Source organism: Eucalyptus grandis, chromosome 9 (genome assembly GCF_016545825.1).
Source record: "Eucalyptus grandis isolate ANBG69807.140 chromosome 9, ASM1654582v1, whole genome shotgun sequence".
Classification (NCBI taxonomy): domain Eukaryota; kingdom Viridiplantae; phylum Streptophyta; class Magnoliopsida; order Myrtales; family Myrtaceae; genus Eucalyptus; species Eucalyptus grandis.
The window spans coordinates 8,225,421-8,246,563 of NC_052620.1; the positions used below are offsets into that span (position 1 = coordinate 8,225,421).

Consider the following 21,143-nt stretch of genomic DNA (forward strand, 5'->3'; position numbering starts at 1 on the left):
GTGCCCGAACCGGAAAGGCCCACTCCCCCACCCGTGCGGCTACCCGACCCGGACCCGGCTCTCGACCCCCTCGGACGGTGTGAAATAAATTTAAAAAAAAAAAAAATTTGAAAATATTGCTCAGACCTGAGACCACCGCCATCATCTCTCGCTCTCTTCGTGGGCGAGGTGGAGATCCCGACGGCGGAGCCTTCAGATCTGGCCACGACCGGGCTCGCCCATGGCCGGAACAGGCGAGGTCGAGATCCCCGGCTGTGATTGGGCTCCGTCTTGCCCCCGCCATCGCGATGGCGGCTGCCGATCTAGCCGGCCAGATCGGAGCTGCCGCGGCGGAAGGCGTTGGGAGGGGGCTCACCGCGGCGGCGGGCGGAGGGCTAGTGGACGGAGGTTACGGCGGAGCGGTGGGTGTGATGAAGGAGATAAGAGGGAGAAAAAGATCAGAGTTTTAATCTGTTTTGTTTGATTTCAGGTCAGTATGAATGTTTCGAATTATAAATTTTTTTGCCTTTTTGGTCGTATGTCAAACTGAAATTAGATGTAGAAAAAGATGCGCGGCGCGCCACCTTAGCTGGGGAACCACCACCGCATGCATCCTCCTTGAAACATAAAAGCAGGGCAGCAACTGCAACATACAAAAGCTCTGTTTGATGAATATATCGATTGCATTGCCTCTCTATGTTTTGTCATAACCAGTTTATGAGACGATGATTGATTCTTGGGTTACATTACATTGCAGATTGGAACTCCGTGGCGTGGCGGAATAAATGGCTCCATTTTGGCAGGAGAAACACGTACCTATCGTTTTGTTGCTGATCAGGTGAGTTCCCATATATACTACGAAATATCACCCCAGTAATATCTTGGAACTCCCCCACCAGGTGATGTTGTTGTTGAGGGTTCTCCTTCACCCAAACCAACTCTTCCTACATCCAGGCCTAGTGGAAGTAAGGCTATTAGCAGAACCAGTGTAGTGTTAGGGCTCAGTGTCACTGTGGCCCCGCCCATATGGTATAAAGATATCATAAACTTAAAATTCACACTATTTTGGAGTCTTAATGTCGCAGAATGTTTATAATTAATGAATTTCAAATGGTTATCCCATATTTTTCCGTTGTTTGTGTAATTTTTAGGATCTCACAATCCACGATCCTATCATTTTGACACCTTCATTCGTTCCTAATTAGGATGCCAATCCTAACAATCTTTAGTAAAAAGCCAGGAGGTGCCGGACAATGTGTTTTTTTCTTTTCTTGGTTAGCTTGCTGGACAATGTTAAGAAGAGAAAATTGGTCTACTCCAAAGACAGAAAAAAACAGAGAAAATGTTTTATGTCGGAGTTCAGGAATTCAGACAGTGTTTCTATGTTTGAACTTCATTTGCTTGTTTTAATGTCGATGGGTCTCTAATTGTGCAAAACTATGTTACAATTTCACAAATTGGCCTCAGTGTGTTAAATTTGTAGGATCTTATGACCCTCTATCCATTCCTCAAAGACCTCACTCACAATCATCCTGCCTAGGACCCCAATTCTGCCAATGCTGTTTCAAAATGCTGGGATTATCGGAACTGAAATGAAGTTAATGTTAAGATTATGCTTTAGTGAATATAGAAATATTTATTATCAGGTGTGCTATCCGAGCACTTGTATCAAAATTTTGGAAACTTGCCTTGAGAACTGTTGTTCGTGATTTGGAAACTTTGAAAAGTCAGATACTATGACAAGTGCCCATGTTTGGCACCCATATTGGAGTGATTGTTCTTTGTAATAAAAATGTGGTGTTTGAATGGTTGCTAATGTCAAATTTTGCGAGTGGTCTGGTTTAGAGGGTTAATAATGATAAGATGATTCTTATGGATTTGATGAGATGAGGTAGGGTATTCAAGATTCCTTAGATTCCTTGTCCTATGATAAAATTTCTGAAATGCATGTGGCTAAATATAGTCCCTGAATGATGGCCATTCGTCAAGGACCGGAAATCCACTGATCAAGATAGATCTTCATCTGTCATGTACCTTTTAATGAAATAACCAGAGGATCGCCTATTTCATTCTTGACTAGGTTTTATTGTTCTTTTGTATTGAAATCATCATACATCTTCTTATTATCCCATTATTCTTAAAAATTCCAAAATCTATTCTTCTCAGCTCTCTCATATTTGCTTGAGATACAAGAAGAGGAAGAAAAACTAGGCAACCCACATGCGAAGCAACAAGCTCTTCTATGTCAAGAGTGCGAAAAGAACCCATCAAAATACCAGTGCCTTGCATGTTCTTTCTGCTCAGGCAACCTTCCATGTGTAAAGGCTTATATAAACACCATACTGGCTGCATTGGCAAGAGGAACCAGACTCAGTTCATCTCTCTCTCTCTCTCTCACACTGCACATGCATGCATATCTAGATTCTAGCTTTGTTGCTGTCTTGTGAGTATGATTATTCAGGCATAGATTTCTGTCAGTAATTGCCCTGCTCTATCTGAATGGTTTCTTTTCCTCAGAAAATTAAGTTAAGCCAGAGCTTGCTTCTGTTTTCATGTTTTCTTTGTAAAACATATTTCATTTATTCTTGAGTTTTATATATTCATAAATCTTTGAATTCATGATTGACATAAACTATAATTTTCTCTAGGAAGTGAAGAGGGTCACTGAATCTACCCACAGAGCAAGAGCTAAATTAAGTGTGTCTTTATCTTAAGTTGCCTTTTCACCTCCAAACCTTTGGCAGCTGCATTGGAGAATAAACCTCTTGTTCCTTCCAAGTGGACTGTCAAAAGGGGCAGAAATCAGTCTCGATATGAGGAAAGGTGCAACATCAGAATCTTGACTTTAGAGTGGATTACATATTCGATCCTGTCAATTTTGTAAAGATAAGATACTTTAGGTATAGCAAAGTCCGATGGGGTCTATGTCTGGCGCCATTCTCTTGGCTGGGGTATACAACATTAGGTCAGCTAGGGTCTCTCTGAAGGCATTTCAGATTTATCTTTAAAATCTGATTTTGCTTCTGGGGTCAGTGTTTACTCTACCTGTGATGATGTGATCTGATTCTCATCTTTATTTCTCCTTAAATAAATAATCAAGCCATCTGATGATAAAAGAGGCATTCCTGAAGGGTAAGATCAGCTCTTCTATCTCTATAATATCACCTTTGTCTCTGAATCATAGATATATGGGTTTATATCTGGATACCATTGCAGCTGCTAGAAGTATTTTGGATAGAGCATTTAACTGAGAAAATGCTATCAGGAATTGCTTCTTTCTTTGCTTTTTGAAATATTTATGAGGAACATTTTCTTAAACGAGCACAATTGAACTTGTCTAACCTGCTAATTTAGCTTTTGATCTCATTTGCTAAGTTATTTTCTTGCCGCAAGATTAGGAGTGCAGGGCTTGTCATGCGTTGGCTTTTTGGGGTCACGCTTTGGATAGACAGATTTAAAGAGTCCGTAAATGTCAACTTTTATCTTGACACGTTTTTCATTGATTTTTAAGCAATTTTTCTGTCTGCTTGACCTTCGCAATCCCATGCTTTTGGTTATTCTTCCCGCCTTTATGAGGCCTTTCTTTAGACGTTTTTTTAATAGGAAGATTTCTCTTGGGAATCTAAATTTGAAATTATTTGTGGGTTTCTCATCTGTAAAAGCTCTGCTTGTCTAATTGTTTCAGGAGAAATTTTATTTCATGGATAATTGAAGGGTGCTTTCACTCGACAGATGTGGTTGTTTGTGACCATTGGTGAGTCCTATGTAAGTCCTGTGCAATTTAATCTTGATGAAAGCTGATGTGCAGTACCTATGTTCACCTCCAATGATGAGAACCAATTTGTGCGACTGTCCATATGGGGAAGAAAGCAATGATATCATGTTTTGTGGTTGAGGATGGTTTCTGTAGTGGAATACACGAGGACACAACCCTTTGTACCTTCATTGAGAAACATCTGAAAGCTGGTCCATGGAATCATCAGCTAAAGCAATTTTGTGATGAATAGTTGAAGAAATCTTAGATTTTTTTCCCCTTAAAATCACCTTTCAAGGAGTTGGATATGAGGACCCCTCCTCTTAGGCAATTGTTGACAAATGTTGTCATCTTAGAATGTCCTGTTGTAGGCGTCTTCCTTTCATCACGGAGTGGTGATTTTGAAGTTGTCAAAGATGGCAAATGGTGTGCGCTTCGGGGAGTAGGAAATTGAAGATAACGGCTGTTTCATATCCGCGGATGTATCCTTATGCAGCAGTTGAACTCACGTCCAAAATCTCAATTTTTCCATCAGAATACAAAAGCATCAAGCGGCCCCTCAGCTGGACATGCATGAATCTTGACTAAGCGAACCTGGCGAGGGCGAGGTTGCCCTCACTCCCGCCTGGGCAAGGGCGGCCCTTGTCTGAGGCAAGCAATCTGTGCCAGCCAAGGTCTGACGTGGCTCGCGGAGGAAAAAAAGGAAAACGAAAAAAAAAAAGATGTATAAAATTTGAAAAAAAAATAAAAATTAACTGGATTGATTTAATTGATAAAATGCTTAAAGAGTTAGAATTCAATTAATATTAAAATATTTAAAATTAAATCAATAAAAGCATAATAAATTAAGAAATTTTAAGATAATTTTCTCATCAAAGTCTCCACAAACAAAAGGGCACACAAAAAGAATCTTCCTGACTCTCAAGTCAGCAACCGTCGACCGCCCCATCATCACCGTCGCAAGTGGGCAGGTAAAAACAGAGTAGAGAGAGAGGATCAAACTTTCTCTCTCTTTTCGATTATCTCTTTCCGCGTTTCGGGTCTCACCATCCCGACGTAGAGAGAGAGAGAGAGAGAGGCTGGATCGGCCTTTCTTTGCCCTTTCGATTCTCTTTCTCGTCGGGTGTCGCCATCCTGAGGTAGAGAGAGAGACAGATAGAGGATCAGCCTTTCTTTCTCTTTTCGATTAGCCCGAGGTAGAGAGAGAGAGAGAGAGAGAGAGAGGATCAGCCATTAAGAAGTCGAACGGAGAAGGGCCCCGGAATTTGAAGTGGTCCATGACATAATAATAATTGAAATGGTTGGTTTGAATTGACAAATCTAAAAGTTAAACTGAAAAAAAGGGGGTTGGAATTTTGCTAAGTTCGAAACTCTTCGTCGTATGTGCTTATGATAACTTGGGCCACCCCCCTTTTTGGGATTTGTCCCTTTTCCCTTTTCTTTTGATATTCTTCCTCACATTTATTAAACGGCCAATAAAACCTTTATTTTTGGCGATATTCATTAGTAAAAATTCAAAAAAATAAAATCAAACTTTTTACCCACACTAAAAACACAAATATCCATAACTTTTTTTATTCCACAAAGAAAACCACAATTTCGTAAACTCAACTTCCACTTATCAATTCATATTCTGCATTTACCTAAACTCTCATCCTTTTTCTTCCATCCATTCTACTAAGCAATTTATGGTCACAAAGTTCATGTGTTCATTGCAATAAATACTCAAAAAAGATGCTCCATATTTTAGCTCTATAAAGAGTTTATTGATCATACTAATATAAGTTCATAATTTTTTATGACAATAAAAAGATTGGGATATTTATGTCACGATGGGCAAATTTAAGGTTTTTAGAAGAAAAAAATTTTATGTCGTGGTGAGCAAATTTAGGATTTTTTGAAGTATTTATGTCACAGTGGACATAATTTAGAATTTTTTATGGCATTAACCATATTCATTAATAAATCAAATCAAGAAAATATGGATTGTCCAAAACATGCTTCATTAATTGCATTGTGCGTTTAGACTTAATTTAGGTGTGAAAAACACTCAAACGTGTGAATGATTATAACTCTAATTCTCCGACTATTAGTACATTATTTATTAGTTAACTCTCTATTAACTACCAACGCTCGAATCAAACCATATTTATATTTGATATTTTTGGTGATTTTGTGTTAATTTAATTACAAAATCTTGTCAATTTCCATATTATATTACAACACTTATGTCCCCCACTTGTAAATGAAAAGCAAGCAACTCAATGGGAGCACGATGGGAGGCTTATCCGCTATCACAGCCAAGCATGGGGCATAATCTATACAACAGTGCCTCTCTTTGATTAGGTCATAAGTTATGAGTATCACCGGTATGCAAACTTAACTAGAGGATGGAGGTAATTTCACGACCCTTTTGGAAGCACAGGAAGTAGATTTATAATAGAAGGTCAAGCTACGTTGGTCCGGGTTTTACGAACTAATGTGTTGAGTAGTTACTGGCAAGAGGCGGAACTAATGTATTTAGTTAAAAAAATCTCACTCCACTTCTCCGTTTCTCAGTGTTATGTTGAGTAGTATCAACAAATTCTAAGTCTTGGTGTACCATGTCGATACGTGGTCTAAGTTGTGCCACTGTGAATGGCATGCTTCTCATTCGATGGGTGCATTAACGATTCTAGCAGGGACAACTACTTAATAAATCTCTAAATTTGTCGCAGAACTAGATTTGTACTCAAAAAATTTAGTAAAATGATTAATTTTCTCCCGGTGCACATTATCCCTACCGAGGCTTCTCTCAGCTTTCTTTGAATAACTTTTCGAAAACACAGAAAGTAGATTTATAATAGAAGGTTGAGCTACGTTGGTCCGTGGTTTTATGAACTAACGTGTTGAGTAGTCACCGGCAAGAGGCGGAACTAACGTGTTCAGTTAGAAAAGCTTCTCTCCACTTCTTCGTTTCTCAGTATTATGTTGAGTTGAGTGGATTCGACATATTCTAAGTCTTGGTGTACCAAGTTGATATGTGGTTTAAGTCATGCCACCGTTCATGGCATGCTTACTAATCCTAGCAGAGATGACTACTCACAACATCATTCTAGCCAATGGAGTAGCGGGGGACTCGTATGTAAGGAGATGTCGAATTACGCACGCTACCTTGGTCGTACCACTGGGCGTGCCAGTTCTAGAAAGGGCTTGTAAACTTCACATATCATCACGATTCGATTCCAATTTCCCTCCGTTCCTCCATTATTATAAACGCCTTCTCTTTCCCTCCGTCTCTCCATTATTATAAACGCCCTCTCCATCCGCTAGCTGTCCCATGTAATTCCACATCACTATTTGGTTCCAACTTTCCTCCGTGTCTCTTCCTTATTATAAAGATCACAAACGCCCTCTCCATCCGCTAGCTGTCCCATGTAATTCCACATCACTATTTGGTTCCAACTTTCCTCCCTGTCTCTTCCTTATTATAAAGATCACAAACGCCCTCTCCATCCGCAAGCTGTCCCATGTAATTCCACATCACTATTTGGTTCCAACTTTCCTCCCTGTCTCTTCCTTATTATAAAGATCACAAACGCCCTCTCCATCCGCAAGCTGTACATTCAAATTCCAAATCTCTCTCTCTCTCTCTCTCTCTCTCTCTCTCTGCCTCTTCGATATGGATGCGCAAAAGATGGCTCCATTACTTGTAGGGTTGCTTTGCATTCTGGTACCGACGACCATGCCTTTGAGGGCGGAGGACACGGCACGACGCTACAGGTGGGTAGCGAAGTACGAGCTCACGCCGCCAGGGGGCTACCGGAAGCTGTCCGTCACCATAAACGGACGAACCCCCGGCCCGATAATATCGGCTTATCAAGGAGACCTGCTCGTCATCGAGGTCACCAACGAGCTGGGGAAGGAGGACCTCGGGATCCAGATCGACGGAGTGAGACCGGTAAGTAACGAAGACATCAAAAAAGCATGTATCGTGAAGGCGGTCAGTCCATGTGGTGGTGGTGATGATGACGACGTTGTGGATTTTGCAGATTGGTGAGGGTTGGACGGACCCCATTCGGCCCGGAAAGACTTTTGCCTATCAGTTCGTCGTTAATCGGGTGAGTCCCATTACAAAGATTTTACGAATGATCTCAAAGCGTTTCTTCATTCTACGGCGGCGCATTTTGCGTCGAGCCCCGCCTTCTCCTCCTTCGTCCACCGCCTTCGTCGACCGCCTCGTCGCAGTCTCCGACGAGTAGCGCGTCGCCCCGGAGGCCGCCCTCCCCGCCGCGTGCGACTGCTGGGCCCCGCTGCAGTGGGTCGCCTCCCACATGCCGCCGCACGAGATCCCCGGCGGCGGAGACCCCTTGCTCGCCGACTGCGCTGACTTCGGTCGGCTCTACGTCGCCAGCGATAGCGCCGGGTCCAACACCGCCCAAAACGTCTCGATGCGGGCTGGCGCCAGGGGCTCCTGTGGCGGCGGCGCGTGGGTCCTCGGGGCGTTCACCTCGTAGCCCTTCCTCCGGGGGTCGGAGGCGATCGGGAGAAAGAGGAGGGAGGGGGTCGGGAGGAGAGCCTGATGGCTGTTTTCTCCTTGACGTTGCGTTCTTCCTCGTCGACGGTGGTGTGGGTACAGTCCAGTGCTCCGATCTCCATTTTCAGCGTCCACCATCATCCCCGACTAGCCCCACTTCGAGACCTCCATCGCCCCGGCTCTCTCCGGCCATATTTTTACTCACTGATGAATCTCCCTCCCCTAAAATTTCGAGTTTCATGGGGGAATAACCCTCTGTAGATGGATACGCTCCGTGTACGAACACTGACATTATATACTTTTATGGCAGCTCGGAGATTGCCCGTACCACGCTCGTTCCAAATTGCAAGAAGTGGCCGGACTGCACGGGTCGATTCGCGTCTTGCCGCGGGACGAGGGCAAGAAGGGCGTAGGGTTCGAAGATCCTCGGCACGTGAAGGGAAGTGGTGAGATCAAGGATTCTAAAGGGCCATGATGATAACAAGATCAGACCCACTCGTATTTAATTATGTTTGAATGTCGAGTGCAGTTTTCTGACTGATTTCCTTCGTGTTGTTTTGCTCTTTTTGTTTTGCTGTTTTGCGAATAAACGGTTCCTCCTTTCCAAATTCAAGAAATTCTCATGTCAAGTTGCAAAGTGGGACCAGAATTCCCAAACTGGCTTCGAAGGCAGAAAAAGGTTTCCATATTAGACATGTCAAATGTCAGCATCTCAGATAAAGTTCCTCATCGGTTATTTAATGTTCTTTCTAGCATTAAACAATTGGATCTCTCGGACAATATGTTATATTAAGAACATATTATGTTATATGTTACCATTATATTATGTTATAAAAAGATGAAACCCACTCGAATTTAATTATGTTTGCATGTCGAGAGCAGTTTCTTGACTGATTTGCTTCCTGTTGTTTTGCGAACAAGCGGGTGCTCCTTAAAAGCGGCGGTAGAAAATCTTTGCTACCGCGGAGGGGGTAAAAAGTGAAAAAAAAGTGGGGACAAATTCCTTCTAGATACATAGGGCTGGAACAGGGATTGCATTAGGTTTATGATCCGTAAAGCTATGACATTAACCACTTAGATTTGGCTAATAATGACCGCCTTGTGTTGATTCTAATTCCCTATCCTATTATTGTATTCTGAGAAGATAAAAAGCTTTGATGGAAGCCAGAGGTCAGTCACCAGCAAAACATATACAATCGCTCGATTTGCTCTCGGCTTCAAAATTGAGCTAAACTTTCATCAGCTATAAATTAGTTCTCCGTTGTTTTCTCTTTTTCTTATCACTTCCCACGTTGATTTCAAAGTTTTGAACATGAAATATCTTCACCACTAACATTTTATTTTCGATTTAAAACCGCAAGAATGTGTTAGACTCTCTTGCAACGTTGCATGCGAGAATTTTTATGATGACCTTGTACACATATCGGTTTTCTTCTGCTTAACAAGTGAAATTTTTGGTTGAATATTTTAAAATTTCAGGATATTAGAATTTCTATAGATAAGATAGATCCATCAGATCATATCTTCATGTACCAAATCCAAATTTGATGTGCCAAACTGGATGTGGTGATCCAAGAAAAGGGAGGCCACCCGAGACGGCAATCTCAGTGAGGGGCCGGCCAGTCACCGAATTGTCCGGCTTTCCCAGTCTCATGTTTGGGCACTTCCCACTACTATCGAAAAGACAGGTTTGTCACTTTCTGAAAAAATGAAAGGACGTAGACAGATAAACGCTCGACAAATCTTCCCACAACTGTTGCTGGCTGATTTGATTTGGTTCAGTCTGGTTCCCTGGTCCGACCAGGGTCGGTACCAAGCCGCTGCACGCTCCTGCTTCGCGTTATTTCCACGACTTTTTAAGATGACACATACCCATTTTGTATTAACTTATCAAATTATCTTCAATCAAAAAGATTCAGTTCAATACATTATTTCCACGAATTTTTAAGATGACACATACCCAATTTGTATTAATTGATCAAATTGTCTTCAATCAAAAAGATTCAGTTCAATACATTATTTTTAACATTAGCTCACTGTCTCTCTTTCAATAAAAAAATGATTCACCATCTCTCCCGTTCACATGGAATGAAATATCAAATCAAGATATAGATGGATCTCTATTTTTTTTTCTCTATCCACGGAGATACCTATTTATATGGATAGAAATCCATCTATAAATCGATCTAGACATCTTCTATCTTGATAGATTTGTCTTTATGAGTGACAACGCCGATCTTTATATGTTTTGGCCACATTTGTTTCCACTCCAAAGAGGAAGGTTTGAATCTTTTTATCTAATGCTGTGAGGGATGTGACCTATGTTAGGTCCACAAGATACCACAGCTTTTGGTGTGTCGTGATTCGCCTCTGAATAATGAGTAGGTGGTTGAATCCTCTTGATTCTTCTCTTCAAAATAAACCAATGAGGGAATTCAGAGCAATTCACCACATTGGTGTTAATTTCTAAAATAGATGAAATTCTTATCCCCATATCCTATTGAGTCAATATAAAAAATTATATGCATACCCTAAGTAAAACTAGGCTTCAAAGTAAAACAATTAAAAAAAATATTTCCTTTTTGTAAGCATGAATTTAATAATTGTTAATTTGTGACGATGATCCGAGCCTTATTAAATTGTTGGCCAATTTGATAAATGCACCCCTCCTGTCCAAGAATCAAAACAACATTAGAAAGTGGCGAGACAATTCAGACCTTGACAACGTTGTTTCTGGTAATGCTGGGAAAGGGACAGATCCTTTATCTCGAAATCTTGGTAGTTGGGACAAGGGAAGCAATCAATATCGGCGAGGACGGATTTTTTTTTTTTCTTTTTTTGGGTTGAAAAGAGGTGTAATTGGAGGGCAGTATGAAAATGACCCACAACAGGTAGTAGAGCTTGTAAACCACAAAGAAAATTCCTAGAATGAACCTCTTCTTCGTAATATTTTCAAAGAGGACACTATGAAGGAAATTTTGGCTATTCCTCTTATAATCCATTCTATTCAAGACAAACTAGCGTAGACAAATTCATCAACAGGGAATTACTCATTGAAAAGTGACTACAGCTACATAAGACTTACCGAGACTATCCGAAAAGCTCCAATAGCCTCCTCATCTTTCTTGGCTCCTCGAGCTTTATGGAATAAGATTTGAAAAATGCAAACAATCCCTAAAATTAAGTTCTTCCTTTGGAATGCATGTCAGAATAGTCTGCCCGCAATGGAGAACATACACAAGCCAAAAATCATACCAGATCCTTACTGCTCCTTATGTAAAGACCAGGTGGACTCTTTGAAAATTTTATGACTTATACTTGTTCTTTACCTAAAGTAAAGGAGCTTTGAATCCTGCTATTCTTATTATATTGCTTCAAGGTCCCTTTCGTGTCCACTGACTTTCTCATGGGGGGATTTGACAAGAATAGAATAATAGACCCGTCTTCTTTTTTAAATGATAGACCCATTTGGCTGCTACAACAGCTATCAAATTCGCAAAGGTATAAATTCATGGATATTTTTATTGTTCGAGAAAAAGTTCATTATTATTATTGGGTCGTACGAAAAGTATGATTATTTTTCTCGAATTTCTCCAATAAAAATGATTTCTTGCATTTAATTTTTTTGACATTTGGTCTTTCAAGGACAGACTAGAGATATTAGCACATCATGAGTTCGGGGAGCAGGATCTCATCAGATATCGACAAAAATGTGGAAAGAAAAAAGAAAAGATCATACTGTCTTTAAAGTTGTCCACAATCACATGGTTTCGCTTTGATCGAAATAGATTGAAATCGATGTTTAAGAAACTGACTGATGCGACAAAAACTGAACTACAAATTTCACCAGCATTTCATCCACCGATATCTAACGCCAACCCAGTGAAACATGTCTCTAAGCATGAGAATTCAGTCAAGTAGCATTAAAAAACTAGTCACAGAGACAGATCCTACAGACAAATAAATCAACTGGATGTTGTAATTGTCAAGACAGAAGCGCGCAGCTGGGCGCACCAACAGCTGAGGATGCCTACTGAAGATACTGTTTGAGAGTCCGCAACACATTACAAAAGGGAAGCAGTAAATCTCATAGAGTGAAAGATAAAGTTCTAGACACGTCCGTCCCACAGGCACTCAGAACTAGCTCTATCACCTTTCAATAGGATCTCGACTTCTTTCGGAGGGTTCAAACCAAGTTTCTGAGCACGCTCCCAGCGAGACAGTCGAGTCATTCCAAGACATGGTCCATAAGCCATGTTCATGTCAAACTGTCTCAGCACTTCTTCTGCTTGTCGTGATCATCTGCAAAGTCATGGGCCACCCACTTTAGTAAATAAAAAGAGTGCTACACTTTCTTGGGCAGAAGAAATTGTCAAACATTAAGTTGTTTTCTCATAAGCCACCTTCACACTGTTTTATGAGACTTTCTACCAAGCGAGTTTCAGTTTGTAAATTATCATACTTCTATCTGGATTTTCCCCAGAGAACCCAGTAGAGTACGATTTAGTAAACCAGGCACAAGTCCACAGGACCACATAACATTATGACAAAACTAGCATTATAGATGAAATATCAGAGAGAGAGAGAGAGAGAGAGAGAAACCTTTCAGGTCAATGGAGCCATGGGATATGAGGGCAGGCGGTTGAGTCACATTAGAACCAACAGTTGAGGCATTAGTCGGTGATCTTTTGGAAGAGCCCTTCTTACTGGAAGTGGACTTTGTGTTCTTCTTCTGCTTGAAGAAACCTTTCATGTTCGCTGATCTAGTTGCCATCCTTCAATGCTAAATTGCTGCAGAGAAAAGTGAAATGATGATGACGAATTGCAAAAGATGCAGGAAAAAGCTGTTATATTAATGCCATAGGCCCAAAATCCAAGAAAGAACTACTATTACATGGCAATTTAAGGGGAAACAAATCAAAATTGAATTTCAACCAGTGAAGGCTCTCTACGAAGTGGGATTTTAAGATCAAGTAGTAAAATGCCAATTTTAGTCAATTATGCAGAGAAACTTCCAAATTGCATTGCACAAATTGCATCAGCTGGACAATGCAGATGAGATTGAGCCAGCATCTTTCCAAAATAGGAAAAACTTTCCAGAACTGGATAAATGTTTGAAACGTAATTCTTATTTTAGCTCTACCACTTGACCTACATTAGTTCATATCTTTTCTTTTGAAAACGAGTACACAAAGTTGGTGCATTACAACCATAAAAATAGCAGGCTTGCTTTGTCAACAAGGTGTAGGCAAGAATTTCAAGGGAAGTAATACTTCTTAGTAAGTGGACTAACAGGCAGTAGTTTCATAAAGCTCCTACTCATAGGACTGATTACTTTCATAACCAAATAAAAACTAACAATAGGAAGCCAAGAAAACATCTATACTGACAGGAATCTCTACTAGAAACACAGCATGAAGCTGAAAACCACGCCAGCACTAGCATCAAAGTAGATGGTCGACATACAAGGGATAAGTTCGCAGCACTTCCAACTAGATTCACTTCAATACTCTGGAAGACTTTCCAGAACAAAACAGAAAACATGCTCCCAAATTCAAGCCGAGACAGATGATGATCCTACCAAGAAAGTCAAAACTATATTGGTCGATACTCAGCATTCACAATCTGCAGAAGCCATAGGCAGGACAAACGGTCCACCATAGAGATCAACAAAACATAGAATTTGAAATCAGATGATTGGCCAACGACAAGAAAGACATAACATAATGAATTTGAACTATTTGCCAAAAGCAAACCTGCAGTAGTTGTTCATTTTCAGGCGTAAAGCAATGTCAAACCAAAATACCCAAAAAAGCATTAGCTCTCCCACGACGGGCAAGATCATCTGCCTACATAGATCTTGGCAAGATCATCTGCCTACATAGATCTTGGCCATGCCCAATCAACCTACAACTACTTAAGGAAAACTCCAGCCGAGTTGCGAAAAGCACCGCAACGCGAACCTCAAGAGGACAACCCCGGGAAAACAGACACACACCCATGAAAATATATCATGCCAACAATCAAAGCGGACCGAACCCACTTCAGAAAATGCAACAAAAGCCAAGAGAGACGCGCACGATGCAGCGAATTCGAAGTATCAGGAATCAAACGACGCGTGAGGACACAAATTCTTCAAGCCGCACAACATTCTTGAACTCCACACGCACGCAGAGAGGGAAGGAGAGAGAGGGTTCGGCGATCGATTACCGGAAGCGCTGACGCAGAGACAAGCCCTTTGAGGGGAGAGAGAGAGAGAGAGAAAGAGGCTTTGGGCGGAAGAAACTGGAACTCGGGAGAGCCCTAATTCAAAATTTCAAATTGCAAGGAGTGCAGAAGACGGTGTTTTTGGGTTTTTTCTCGATTAATATACTCTTTCCGATGATTTTTCTTCTTCTTCTTTTTATTTATATTCGTTGGCTCGGCCAATCAATATATTTGGCTTTTGTAATTACTATTTCAGCCCTTCACAATCCCCATCAATTAGGGGATTTAGCATTTTTAGTATTAAGGCTAATTTTTTTTGTTAATTGTTTAAATAGTTGCAATTTTTTTGAATCTATTTTATCAGTATTATCTTTTATTTTGATGGGATTGTTGGAATTGCTGTGATGATTTCATCAACTTTATATCTTTGAACCGTAAAAAGATAGGACAACTCTTCATTTTCTTCATTTCTTATTATTAATAAGATCACACGAATCAATCATAAAACGATATGCGATAAATCTCAAAACACATGATAATATGCATTGTAAATGTCATATTTACCCTCATCACAACTCTGTCTTTTTGCATACTATTTATCAACCGTCTTTTAGCATACTATTTATCAACAACATAAGTTAACACGGTCGCAAAAATATGCCTTAAGACACATAAACACAAATTACCAGCCCTACGTATCACTTCGTTATTTTATGTCGGCTGGATCACCTTCTCGCAATCTTTATGATGTCATTAAATAATTATGCAAGTGTGGAAAAGCATGATTGTCATGAGGACTACCATGATGCGTAGATAAACCTGAGTGAAGCCCAATCTCAACCCTTGACTTTCACAAGTCCAACGACAGAGACGACAAGAGGATTCTCTGTCTTGGTTCGAAGTCTTGAGTTCTGGAAATCCTGGAAATGGAAAGAACACCAAGGTACTTTATACATAGCATTATTTTGGAAGTTTTCACTCATTAACAGCAGAGATTCATAGAATTTTTCTCATTGGACCTGAAACAAAAGGTTCAAAGAAAATCAATCGAATCGAGCTGTCGAAACCTCTCAAGAGGAATTCCAACATAGCACGACAAGACTCTTGAGATAAAAAGAAGTGTTCCAGAGAATCCACTTCAATATACTCAGATCCTCATGCACAACCCCGGCCTAGAAAGTCCCAACACCTAGGTATCTGCACAAAACCTAACTAAATAATATCCCATGCTCGTTCAACAATTTAAATATTTCTACCAACTGAAAACTTGAAGCCAGCGGAGTCCCTACTGCCTGCCGGTTCTCCTCTGTGCTGCTAATTTGGCTGCAACTTGTTCCTCGGACAATGGCAAGTAGTATATCCGGGGAGAGGCTTTGGTCTTCTTGAAGAGAACATCTAGAGTGACGATGGTAGGGTCGACTTTCTCAGAAAGTGGAGGCGGCGGTGGCGGCGGGAGGGGTAGCCGATCCCTTTCTTGTGAAGCCTTTGCTTGTGGGTGTGGAAGAGGTGGTGGTGGAGGCAGGTGCTGCTGCCTAAGAGGCAGTTGGCGGGGAGAAGGCTGGGGCTGCACCGTAGGTGGAGCAACAGCAGTCGGACCAATATTAAGAGGTGTGGTCGGAGCTGAATCCTGTGGAGGTGCCGGTTTAGGTGTTGGAGGAGCCTCCAGCCGTGCTTTTACTTCTTGGGGGTCAACAAACTCAGCCACAAGTTGACGTCCACCGTTCAGGGGCCATTGAAGGTTATACACAGCATTTCGCGTCTCAGTGGCTTCTTCAACAGAGGAATACTGATCAACAAAAAAAGAAATTAACACAAGAAATCCATAAGGTTCACTCTACTCTGCCACTCAAAGTGCATAAACGTGAATCCTTATCCACACAGAGAGAATAAGTGAGATCTTACCGTAACGTAGCAGTGGGTCTTAATCTGGTCCATCCAGAAGCTGGTAACTGAACCAGTTTTTCCCAATAGCTCTTGGACAGCTTTCAGGGTAAAGGGACGCAAAAACCGATCGATTCTGAGGGAAGTAGTTGGAGGTTTTTGTGGTGGTGGAACTGTCCCCAAAAATTTAAAAAGAAATAACTTTAAGCATGATAAACTAACTTAAACAGTGTCAATATAGTGAAATAACAGATATTTACCAGTACGTTCCTTAGGCGTGTCATCAGTAACCGCAGAGTTAGATCTAGAGAAGGTAGGCCTAAAAGATTGGGCCTGGGCTCCATCCCTAGGTGTTGTTACAGGTGTAACATTTGAACGCTGTGGTTCAACATCTTTGAGGCTCTCAGATTTCCACCTACGCTGCCTCTTTGCAGGATCGGTACTTCCGTTGCCGCCTTGATCTGAAAAAAGCAGGTTATCAAATCAAAATGATCTACAAAGCTTGATCTTTATCAAGCATATTGTTTTATCGTATGGCTTTAACAGTACGCATGTGACAAGACAAACAGCTTCCAAAGTTTTGGATGATAACCTTAATAAAAATATTGAAATTCATGCATGCGCGCATGCAAAAAGGAAGAAAAACAAAAACAAAAACAAAAAACTTTGCAGCCAAAGACTAAGTAAGCAAACATAAACAGCAGAAAAAGAGAAATTAAAATTGATACTTAGCAACTAAATCAAACAAGATCTGCATTGTTACAAGTTGAAACACATCAAGACAATAGACAAGTTACTCACGAGCGAGTGTCCACCAAGCATCAAGAATTTATTAAGTACTTTCCGATACAGTCTCCACCTTAGTGTGATGATTACAAAAACTGAATTCTTATAAAGCAGTATCACAATGGTATGAGAACTCTCACTTATTAAAAACTCCAAAAAACATCTCCATCAGTAATCAACTATCCACTCTAAACCCTATATTGATTAAAATATTCTTGATTGCTCCAGAAACAGCCGTTTTCTTGATTAATTACATTACCAATTTGCATCTCCTTTATCTTCATGAGTAGTCAAGTCCCTAATATTTTACTCTACGAGTTGGTCCCTCCTTTTCTCTCTCAAGTCCCTAATATTTTACTCTATGAGTTGGTCCCTCCTTTTCTCTCTTGATCAATTATATCTTACTTGATATTGTTAGATGAGCAAGTGTTTGGACACTAAATTTTTGCAAAAAAGTAGTAGAATCCAATTAAGCAACTACTGATCAATTTATTACGATGCTCATCAGCAAGCTGACTTGCACAGAAGCCTAAACTGGGAAGTCTCAATAATAGAAAAAAGTACAACGCAAACTCAAACTGCCCAGAGATAAATCTCTCTAATAAACAAAAACCTTGTTCAGATTCAGAAATCTGAAGACGCTAGATATACTGTCCGGAAAATCTGCCAGATTGGTGCAAGAATGTCAGGCAAGTGACATGGTTAATCAAGGAATGTACAGACAAGCATGAGAGAAATTGCTTCATCAAAGCACGTTGAAAACTTTTTCTTCAAAAAAGGCATACCAAGAATCTTTCTTTTCTCTGCAAGCAGAGGCTGGCCATTTCTCTCCACACTGACATCCTTCATGTCAGCATCACCCATGATATCAACAGGGCTTTCCTCCTTAACAGGTCTGACTTCCTTTTTCTCACTTCCACCTCCAACTTCATCAGAGACAGGCTTCGAATCAATGTGCTTACTATCCAACACGTCTTCATCCAGTGAATCATCACCTGAACTTCGATCTAAATTTAACTTTTCCGAGTCCCCCACATCCGTAATCTCATTGATTTTGTTCATGTCTGCATTTGCAGCATCAATGTCTTCTTTAACCTCAACAGCTATCTTGTTCTCAGGTGGCTCTTCAACATCCATAAGATGTGATTCGCCACCAACTGGGACAACATTGCTAGACGATGGTTCCACTTCCACCATCTCCGGCTTAACATCTAGCTCTAATTTTACATTATCAGCAATTATATTATCCTTAGATTCATTCTTTTCATTAATTGACACAGAATCAGCAGAAATAGAATCAGATCTTACTTGAAACCCTAAAGAAGGGCTGACCTCAGATACCTGGTTAGTTGGGGCAGGTGAATCAAGGATGACATCCTCTTGCGGAGCCTTCAAATGCTCACTCTCCAGCTCGATCTCTGAATTTCTGTTCTCCTCCTTTGTCTCAAGATTTTGCAGATCTTGGTCACTTGATGTCACATCGGGCATACTGGTCACGGTGATTGGAATGCTTGCTTCGACAATAGTAGGAACAACTGGCTCCTCCGCTTTCCCCAAAACTGGTTCCTCCTCCCCTTTGCCCAAATTACCAACATTTGTACTTTCCCCTTCTGGAGCAGGTGGATCTAGGACTGGAAAACTGTCATTGATGTCAATCTGAACTTTAGCATCAACCTCTCTCTGATTTCCATCATCACCAGCATTAGAAACCAACTCGTCATTATTTTTATCACCATCATCCACACTTTTTGCACTTTGAAATGCAACAGGATCTGTTCCATCTTCAGTACTAATTCCGGGCTGTGGATCTGACCTCAATTCAGTTTCCACTTGCTTCTCTTTTTCAGCATTTTCCCTTTCAATATTAACTGCTTCAGCCAAGCGCCTTACCAAGTCATCCTTCAGACCTCTTGTAGTCAACTTCCGTTTCTTAAGCTCTTCCTTCAACTCTGTAACCTTCCACTGGTCAATAGGCCGGTTGCCAAGAATCGGATATGATGACATCTTCTAGAATTGCAAATTTTGCTTTTTCCCAGATATGACTGACCATTCACAACCTATCAAATTACCAACACGCAAAATTAGTCACTATCTCATCAGATTCCAGAAGTAAGATGACATAATATAACAACATTTGTCCTTACTCAACATCCTCTAATGCAAAATGAAAAAAGGCAAACAAAACATGCAATTGAAGCTGTTCTCCAGTTAAGTACAACATTCTAGCTTATGCAGTAGAGTAGTAAAAGAGTCCATTTCTTCAAATCAATTCTATCAACTCAATATGTCAGCTCCTCCTCATGATTAGCGCCACTAACCTTAGTAAGATTGCCAAATAATCCAAATTGGAATGTCTAAGGTCAATTGATAAATAGGTATTCCACAGACCAAAATCCAAAGAACATGAAGCCATACAAGATCATTCTTACGCTACATTACACAAGTTAATATTCACACTAGCTAGTCCAAATCAGAAATAAGAGTATTATCAGTGCATCTACACCGCCAACAATGAAACGGATTCCCCATACATGCCAAAATTAAGTTAGATACAAATGTCCCAAAATGCAGAAGCTTTGATGCAACTAAACAGTTAAGGCATCCAGTAAAAAGGACATACTAGCCCCTACAGACAGACAGACAGACAGACAGACAGACAGACAGACAGACAGACAGACAGACAGACAGACGGAGAGTGTAGTAAAAATAACAATACCCACTAACTAATATTACGAAAGAAAGCAAGTAATAACAACTAAGCTAAATTAATTCATTTCCAAAGCCAAAACTGCAGATTTGTGAGTAATAAATCATGACTAAAAATTTCCTATAAAAAAATGTCCAATGGCGCATCCCAAAATACGCCCAATACGTCCAAATAAAATACACAGAATAGAAATGCAAAAATTTCCATATTGCCTATGTAAGCGTCAAAAATATGTGTATCATTACATTTCAGCGTCAAAAATATGTGTATCATTACATTTCAGATTACATTTTATGTACCAAGTTACTCAAAATAAAGTACACATTAGCACCCAGAGAAAAAGCTCAAAACTTTAAAGGCTCAAACATAAAACCACGGAAAACGATGCATGACAAGCCCGTTGACACTGATAACCAGACATGGTGGGTAAAAATTCAGCCCAGAACTTGCTTTCGCGAGAATTTCTTAAGATGGCACTCAATCATAACAAAATCCCCATCTGAAATTTTCCCAAAATCCTTGCACCGAAACAAACGAACGAACAATGATCCAATACCACCTTCACAGAAGAAAAAGAATAGCGAAACCACGAAAAGACACGGCAAAAACGAAGACATTCGCACATTCATAAGAGAGTCACAAATGTCAAAAAAAAACAATGAAGGAACCATCTCCTCGTAAACAGTGACCAAAACTTACAGGAAAGTCCGCCCCGGCGTCGACAGATTCGATGACGCGAAACCCTAATTAATCAGCAGGAAACCCGCCTATCACCAAAATCCAACGGAGAAATCGCAAAACCCAGGCAACAGCGCCACTCAATCGGAGCCCAGGCGAGAGAGTATCGAGCCTCCGAGCTCAAACCCCGAGCTCTCCCACCCTTCCGCTGGCCTGTCAACAGAAAACACAACACTCTAAAACCAGGCAGGGGGGAAAAACGCAGCAGAGAAAAACGCACAGCACGAGAGGCGAGCGAGGGGGCGAATCGGAATCTGCCGCGGGAAGCGGCGGCGGATCGTCGGCGGCGAGCGGCGGAGGGAATGGCGGATTTTTTTTTTTTCACGGCGATTGCGGACGCATTTTTTTTTTTTGGGGGGAGGGGACGATTTCTAGGGTTTCTTCTGTTGTGGTTTTTTGCGAGTTTCGCTTATGGAGGAGCGAGAAGAGAGGGCAATCGGATTGCCCATATTGCCCTTTTCCTATTGGGTAAGTGATGCCTCTTTCTGTACTCTTGCTCTGGGCATAATGGTAATTTGATAATTTCCATCTTTTTTTTTCCTGGCCGTGAATGGTAAAGAAGCTTTTTTTGGGTA

At 40.8% G+C, this 21,143-nt stretch overlaps 2 protein-coding genes and 1 long non-coding RNA gene across 3 annotated transcripts; 1 reads left to right on the plus strand and 2 right to left on the minus strand.

Annotated features, from left to right (window-relative positions):
• Positions 1 to 734: 734 nt before the first annotated feature.
• Positions 735 to 2,234, plus strand: LOC120288058. Its single transcript, XR_005546299.1, has 2 exons — positions 735 to 817; positions 2,146 to 2,234. It is a non-coding gene; the product is annotated as an uncharacterized LOC120288058 (long non-coding RNA).
• A 9,911-nt stretch (positions 2,235 to 12,145) lies between these two features.
• Positions 12,146 to 14,620, minus strand: LOC104418231 (DNA polymerase delta subunit 4). Its single transcript, XM_010029499.3, is given in 4 exon segments — positions 12,146 to 12,537; positions 12,540 to 12,551; positions 12,852 to 13,040; positions 14,460 to 14,620. Coding segments are annotated over 3 exon segments (363 nt in total). The 5' UTR covers positions 13,024 to 13,040; positions 14,460 to 14,620; the 3' UTR covers positions 12,146 to 12,358.
• A 799-nt stretch (positions 14,621 to 15,419) lies between these two features.
• Positions 15,420 to 20,931, minus strand: LOC104418232 (apoptotic chromatin condensation inducer in the nucleus). The gene is made up of 5 exons (XM_039301648.1): positions 20,530 to 20,931; positions 17,909 to 19,180; positions 16,598 to 16,798; positions 16,359 to 16,510; positions 15,420 to 16,242 (listed from the first exon to the last, which is right to left on the minus strand). Exons 2-5 carry the CDS (start codon positions 19,125 to 19,127, stop codon positions 15,742 to 15,744), a joined length of 2,073 nt encoding a protein of 690 aa, XP_039157582.1. The 5' UTR covers positions 19,128 to 19,180; positions 20,530 to 20,931; the 3' UTR covers positions 15,420 to 15,741.
• Between the last annotated feature and the right edge of the window lie 212 nt (positions 20,932 to 21,143).

Bases quoted from the DNA above. Each gene is read 5' to 3' on its own strand.
- LOC104418232 (XM_039301648.1), bottom strand. From the start codon at position 19,127: ATGTCATCATATCCGATTCTTGGCAACCGGCCTATTGACCAGTGGAAG. The intron at 16,799-17,908 runs GTATGCCTTTTT...TGCTTTTTTCAG, and splicing joins AGAGAAAAGAAAGATTCTTG to ATCAAGGCGGCAACGGAAGT. The intron at 16,511-16,597 runs GTAAATATCTGT...TTTTGGGGACAG, and splicing joins CACGCCTAAGGAACGTACTG to TTCCACCACCACAAAAACCT.